At 37.5% G+C, this 7447-nt stretch overlaps 1 protein-coding gene across 5 annotated transcripts in view; it reads left to right on the top strand.

Annotated features, from left to right (window-relative positions):
- Positions 1 to 2221, top strand: part of AGTPBP1 (ATP/GTP binding protein 1) — a 90339-nt gene extending 88118 nt beyond the window's left edge. For 3 of the 5 annotated variants that reach the window (XM_015561153.1, XM_015561155.1, XM_015561157.1), the window contains one exon: positions 1476 to 2215. In XM_015561153.1, coding sequence (XP_015416639.1) covers positions 1476 to 1650 — 175 coding nt within the window. In that variant the 3' untranslated portion in view covers positions 1651 to 2215. Of the gene's footprint in view, positions 1 to 1475 lie in introns of all 5 variants that reach the window. The other 2 variants (XM_015561152.1, XM_015561151.1) reach the window with 1 other exon arrangement.
- The last annotated feature ends 5226 nt before the right edge of the window (positions 2222 to 7447 follow it).

Raw genomic sequence — 7447 nt, 5'->3', positions numbered from 1 at the left:
AGGGGGAGTGGACTGACTATTCTTGGTGGGGAAATGGGTTGGGGGGCTATGTGGGAAGAGACTGGACAAAAATTGTGCACCTATGGATGAGGACAGTTGCGGGGGGTGGGAACCGGGTGGAGGGGAGCTATGGGGGTAAAAAAGAGAAACAACTGTAATAATCTGAACAATAAAGATTTAATTATTTAAAAAAAATTCTAGGAAAAAGGATATTCTTACCAAATGAGTTTGCTTTCTCCTCTCAGAAAATTGGAACCTATAATCCACTCACTTGTTTTTCTTGCCCAAACTTGCAGCTATCTGGACCGAATTTGATATTCAGTTGCACGAATTCTTTCATTTTAGGGGTCTAATGACATCTGCTTCTCTGCTCATTTTAACAGATTATTGTTCCCTTTTTATGGTCTGATTTTGTAGCTTTTAATTGCACCAGGGATGGGAAATCCATTTGGAAGCAGGTGGGATATAAACGAACATAAATCTATATGAAATTAAGATAGTTTGGGTCACAAAATGGGGACATTGAAATGCTGCTGTAGTGTTTTGTTGATAGCGTGCCTGGGTATGTGTGTGTATAATCTCTCAAATGAGGAAAATAAGAATACTGCTGTTTTACTGAAGAGAAAATAATATATACCCTAGTGGAAAGATTGTCTTAATCCCAAACAATGTACCTGATGAAATATGTAGAAGCACTTAGTGCTTTTAAGCAAATATATTATTCTGTGTCCCCAGGGAAAGTAAGTAATATGAATATGGAATGTTCACTTGTTTTTAATTTTTATTCTTGACCAATAGAAACTGAGGATGGATATACGTTTTTATGGCAAGTAATCACTTTACAGACTTAGAAGTGATGTCAGTGTGTTACTGGAGGAACCAATTAAATACCCAGTTTCTTCTCTTTTTTTTTTTTTTTTTACTTTCTTGATTTTTAGAGAGAGAGGAAGGGAGAGGGAGAGAAAGAAACATCGATGTGAGAGTGCAACATCCACCAGCTGACTCTCACTGGGGACTGAGCGTGCAACCCGGGCACATACCCTTGACTGGGAATCGAACTGGCAATCTCCCGGTGCGCAGGACGACACCCCAACCAACTGAGCCACACTGGGCAGGGCTACCCACAGTGTCTTATAAAACCTACTGAAATTATCTGTTGCTTGTTTTATAGATAAAACTTTTCAAAGAAGTAATCTAATGAGAGTCTATTGTTTTTTGTTGCTCACTAATTGTAGGATGTATATTGACACTCTTGTAATATAATTAAAAATTAGCGTTTTACCCTTTGTTATCAATTTAAGGAGGTTTTAACTGTTATAAATCTCTTAATTTGTTCATTTGGATAACGTTTTTAAAGTTGGCCCAACCAGATTTCTTACATTGAAATCCGAGTTACTCCAGTGTGTTCAAACAATCTTATGCGAGAACCTTAAAACCTAATGAAGCCTTGTATGTTCTGTGTGCTTTGGCTGCAGCCCCACCACTTACGTTTTGGATGAAGATGAACCTCGATTCCTCGAAGAAGTTGATTACAGTGCCGAGAGTAATGATGAGTTAGATATTGAATTAGCTGAAAGTGCAGATTATGAAACTTCTACTCAAGAAGAAGTGCTTTCTGACTCTGATTCATCCAGAACATACCTACCGTGAGCCCTCTGCTGTCTCTTGTAAATGCAAAGAAGAAATGAACTATCTTGGTTTTTATTACATGAGAAGTTTGGAAGAAATGAGTTTATAGAGAGCTGACTCATAAAGATAAAAAGAAACTTGGGCCTGTTTGGTTTCAAGACAATAAATATATTATTAATTCATGATAAAATTGGCACTTGTTTTATTTTAGCTATTCAATGCGCTTTACACAGCATTGAATCATCAAGTATTGGATTTATGTTTTTAAAGGAAACCCTGAGTATCATTGCATGAATTTTTATCTCCTCATGGTGATATCCTGCATCAGATGGATAATTCTGAAGTGTGTGAGAATATAAAATCTAAATTCTAGAGTTGTTGAGAATCCTGAGCTTTTGAGAACTAATATATATGTACATGGATGTCTATAGATGTGTCTGTGTAGGGAGGGTGGGTAGATATTGAAGATAAGACTGTTCTTCTGAATCATGTTAACTGTTGAGCTGTGACTGAATAATCCAGAGTTTGCCTCGAAACCATTACATTCTACATTTACCAAATTAAACAAATAAAAATGATATTAAATACTGCATTCATTTCGTCATCCTTTCTAACCAGTTCAGATTATTGGTTTATAGAATATTTGTGGGAATATTATAGAAATCCAACATCTGAACACACATTGAGAAAAATTTGTAAAAAAATGCTTAATTTACCAGTGTTGTGTTTCCTGATATGGCACACCTCTACCTGTTGTAAAAGATGTAACTGAACAGCTCTTTTGTCTAAAATGGTGTCTCCTGGGTGCACCTGGAGTTTATCACTGCAGTTTGTTAAGAAGCTTTAAAAATGCAGTGAGGATACAGTCCAGTGTTAAATGTACAGTTGCATGCAAGCGTGTTTAGCATTTCCTGAACCGTGCTGTGCTGTTAGACTTACTGAAGTAAACCCATTCAGGGCAAGCCGGCACTGGCACCTGAGTCCTACGTGACTGCAGTGAGTGTAAGCCTTTTCTTGTAGTGACGTCTTCCCAAGTTTAAGCTGCCTTGCTGCAGGAATGACTTTGTTTTCAAATAAAATATAACAAGTCCAGTGACATTGGATAAGTGCTTTAAGAGCTAAGTTTCTGTTGTAGCAAAAGAAATCCAAAAAGATACCTCATTAACAGATTTCTTTTTTCCTTTTTAAAATCTTTATTGTTGAGAGTACTGCAGTATTGTACCCCCACTACCACCCCTTGCACCCAGTTCCCACCCCACACCAGTCCTTCACCACTCTATTTAATGTCTGTGTCCATGGGCAATGCATATAGGCATATAAATTCTTTGGTTAATCTCTTCTCTGGACTCAGGGGCTTAGGTTTTGGCACATTAGTTTTGCTTATTCCTGAGTCATTTTTTTCAGTCTTTTAAAAAAACTAATAATTGGAAAGAAAGAAAAGTATATTGTAGATTTTTGCATTTTCCAAATCAGTGATTTTCATTGTATTGTTTGAGGCATTTTACCCACGATGTAGCTTCCTTTTGGTGTCATGGGAACCATGTCTAAAAAATGGCATGGAGCCGTTGATGAAGAGGTCTTTTCCTCTAAATAGCCTAATTCTTATTAATCTCAGAAAATAAAGACTAAATGGATTGTGAAGTTGAAGAAAACCTCTTGGTGTGTGGTGACCTAATACTTTAGGAGAGATCAGGATACTTTAGCAAGGTAAAGTAGTATGTATTTAATAATTTGTCTAATAATTTATCATAGTTATTATTTATATATTTTATACATAACACATTACATATTTAATTATATATTTTTCAGAGTAGATTATGGAGCCACTATGTCCATATTATGAATTTTTCTTGGTTCTTATAACATTAGAAATTAAAAACCGAAGCAGTCATGAAAAGCAGCTACAGCTACTAAAATGTGCAGAATAACTCAAAACTTCACTTTTATTATGTTAAGCGGTATAAAAACCCTGTGCCATGTACTGTTACAATATTTTGTTTTGATGAAGTTCATCTTTTAGCCTATGTGATAAACCTGAATATGCCTTTTATTAAGTAATTATTCATAGAATTAAAGAGGAAGTCTTTATGGTTAGGAAATGATCTTTTTTCTTAAATGATAAATAGCTTTGGAAATATAAGAAATAATTTAAAATCTTTCCTAATTAGAAGTAAAACTAAGTTTCATTGGCTAGTTGTAGCTAAAATTGCCCTACCTCTTGTCTCTGTGACTGTGTCATTTCAGGACTTTCAAAGAATGATTTCAGGACTTTTTCATAAGCCTGGAAATTAATGTGTAGCCCATCAACTGAGACTAATGATGGAGTTTAGATTTATTTGCTTTATCTTGTGTTTGGAACTACAGTGAATTCCTTTTTTTTTTTTATCATCAGTGAATTTCTTAAATGTAGTTTTGGTCTAATCCAGTGGTTCTCAAACTGTATAGTGTACATCAGAATTACCTGAGACTTTGCTTCTCAAAACAGAGATTACTGATCATAAAGATCTGGGGTAGGGCCCCTAAATTTGCATTTCTTAAAAATTCTTCAGTGCTGTGGGAACCACACTGAGAACCACTGGCGTGGTCTCATGTGCTCTTTCATGATCACAGTTTCCTAAGAATCAGAGGACCTCTGACTTGGAAATTAGCACCAGAGATGGTTTAGATCAGTGGTTGCCAACCTTTCGGACCTTAGGGACCACCAGTGGTCCTCGGACCACCGGTTGGCGATCGCTGGTTTAGATCAAACTAACCTGTGAAATCAAGAACATTTACACAAAGTCACAGGGTCATTTGGGCATGGCCAGGGTTTTTAGCCCAGGTCTCCCGACAATTAGCCTCATGGTCCTACCACAAAAGAAGATGCTGCCCTTTGCCTTTCCCCAAAGATGAGGAATGTTAAAAGCTCTAGGGTCTCGAGTTTGTGAAATGTAGCCAGGCAAGGCAGAATGCAAAAACCTATGCTGCACACTGGCTCTTCCTTCATTGCAGTCGTAGTGCTATTTGAACCCAAGATTTTGTCTTCCATTCATTCGTTTCTGCCACTTTTTCCAGTTTCTGTGTGGTGTTTGGAAACGTGGACATTTGTCTGAATCCTAATTAAAATAAGTAACCTGGAGTTTGACTTCATATAGCATACTAACAGCAATGAATACAATACTTTTAACTTTCAGATGTCCAAATTATGATGACCATATTGTGAGCACTGAGATGGATAATGTAGTAAATGTATTAATGGAATTGTTTTGTGCATGATCCAGAAATAAATGGCAGTCATGAAACTACAAATGCATCTTTTTAAATCCTTTTGTTGTATATGTACTTTAATCATAAAACTTTAATTGAAAATGATTTTTTTTTCTTATTTTGGTGAGGGTTCAGTAGCCATATGTAAACCTTAGTTCTTTCCATTAGGAAAAACCTGTTGAAGCAATATTTTAATTGAAAAGCTATTCTACCTTATACAATAGAATGTTGTTATTTATGTTAAGTAAATATTTCTCAGGTCTGTATGTCTGAAACCTGTCTGAAAAACCAGCAGCCTCTCATGCCCATCCCTGGAAGGTGGCTCCATCCAAAGCCATGTTCTAAGAGAAGTTAAAAAGAGGAGAGTTCTTTCACCCAAAGGGACACTCTGGAAAGGCAAAAACATCAGATGTCCACTCAGACACATCAGACGTAACTAATTTTTATACCTACCAGAAAAGTTTATGGGGCTAGAAATGAACCTTATTTTTGGAATTGCCAGCTCAAAACTTAGGGGTTATTTCTTCCAGTCATGACACTTGTTGGGGGTTTCAGAGATAATATTGTCCCAAGAGCTGACTTTTCAGCATCGTGAAAGTTTTCTCCAGTAGTAATAGAGGTCACAAATGTGAAATACTAATATTGAAAGTGAGGACCTCTTTAATGGTGTATCGTCATAAGATGGACGTAGGGAGTAAGCAGAGGGGGGTCAGACATCCCTTTGTTGAGTTTCATTGGTTAGAGTCTAACCATTAGACCAATGAGCAGATATAATGGGATGACCTCTTAGTATTATTCAGTTAGCAATTTCAAAGCTACTTCCACCCACCCACTGATTAGAATTGTAAATGCCTGCTTTTCATCCACACCAGTTTTGTAGATAAAGAGCATTTAAATAGCTCTTTAAAGTTCAAGAAGTGCTTTCCTAAAAGTTATTTGAGCCCAGTTGGTGTGGCTCAGTGGTTGAGTGTCAACTTATGAACCAGGAGGTCACAATTTGATTCCCGGTCAGGGCACATGCCCAGGTTGTGGGCTGGATCCCCAGGGTGGGGCATGCAGAGGCAGCCAATCAATGATTCTCTCTCATCATTGATGTTTCAATTTCCCTCTCCCTCTCTGAAATAAAAAATATATTTAAATTTAAAAAAGTTTATTTAGCGTCTTGCAAACACTATTCATAAATATATCATTAACATTCCCACTTAATTTGTGAGATTGTGAGGCTTGGAGAGGCCATCTGGTTTACCTGGACTCGCTAGGCTGCAGCAGAGGTGGGGCTCTGCCTTGAGCCTGGGACCCGCATCGAGGACCCTGTGCTTCCTCACATGCAGCCACCTGGTGGGCCTGGGCCATCCCCGTGAGTGGGCCAGCCCAGCCAGCTTGGATAAGCAGTTTGATGATATTGGAAAACCAGGCAACTGTTTTATCATCACACACCACAGAGTCCCTGAGGAAGGTGGGGAGAGCTAACCCTGACATCTGCTGGGTGCCTTCTGAAACGATCTCGATGGAAATATTTTTTTCTCCTAGCCCGTGAAATGATTCTCATATTTTCCAAATCAGTATTGTTATGGTTGGTTAGAAGGAAGGCGGTATATACAGAGGTGGTGACCCATTGTTTTGAACCATTTTATATTTTTTTCCAAAGGAAAGAGACCCTTGAGTCTTGATTTTATGTTTAACTGAATAGGTAATGAATGGTTTAGCACATGCCTTTCTTTGTCCTTTTCTGGTTTCTCCTAAGGCTTGGCAAGGCTGATTTCCTATCTCTGATGCTGAGGGAAAAGAGTTTTGTCTACTCTACATTTGTCTCATAGACTTCACATCAAGTTAATTTTTACTTCATTTTCTTTAAAGAACTGATGTTTTCACTGAGAAGATAGTTTATTCTGTAGCTCATCACTTTAACTGGCAGGGCTAAGAAGTAAATCTTAGAAATAAGCCCATGATTACCTGTTTTTCTAGATTTAATTTTAGAGGAATATAATCGTTTTACAATATAAGAATCAGATGACCTAAACTAAACCCTCCAACTTTATATTAGTTTATGATCAAATTATTGGCACAACTTCATGGACTTTTTTATTCATGGTTGATTATACTTAACCTTATCATCTGTAAGTTCTGTAATCCTAAGGGTGTGAGTGCAGTAGTTAAGAACTATAAGCTGGGTCACCGCCTCTGAAACCCTTTGACAAGGTGCCCTCTTGCCTGCCTTGTAGCAGGCATGTATTATGGATAACTTAGGGTTTGGATACCCAGGTAAGTGAGGAAGAGAACTCTAGGCTCCCCCATGGTTTTGCTTCTAGTTAATGTGATATGGGTGGGAGGTTTCACTGTATCTTTATAGGTAAGTCCATCAAACTTACAAAACTTTTCAGTCAGGCCACTCCAGAGCAAGCCAATCTGTTCAATACTTAGAGCAGAGCAAGACTTTACCTTGAGTTTTTCAGTATGATATATTTTTTAAAAAATATATATTATTGATTTTTTACAGAGAGGAAGGGAGAGGGATAGAAAGTTAGAAACATCGATGAGAGAGAAACATTGATCAGCTGCCTCCTGCACACTC

This window comes from Myotis davidii, unplaced genomic scaffold (genome assembly GCF_000327345.1).
Source record: "Myotis davidii unplaced genomic scaffold, ASM32734v1 scaffold556, whole genome shotgun sequence".
NCBI lineage: Eukaryota > Metazoa > Chordata > Mammalia > Chiroptera > Vespertilionidae > Myotis > Myotis davidii.
Note: the sequence above shows the minus strand (reverse complement) of the source record. Positions and strands in the feature narration are given on the sequence as shown.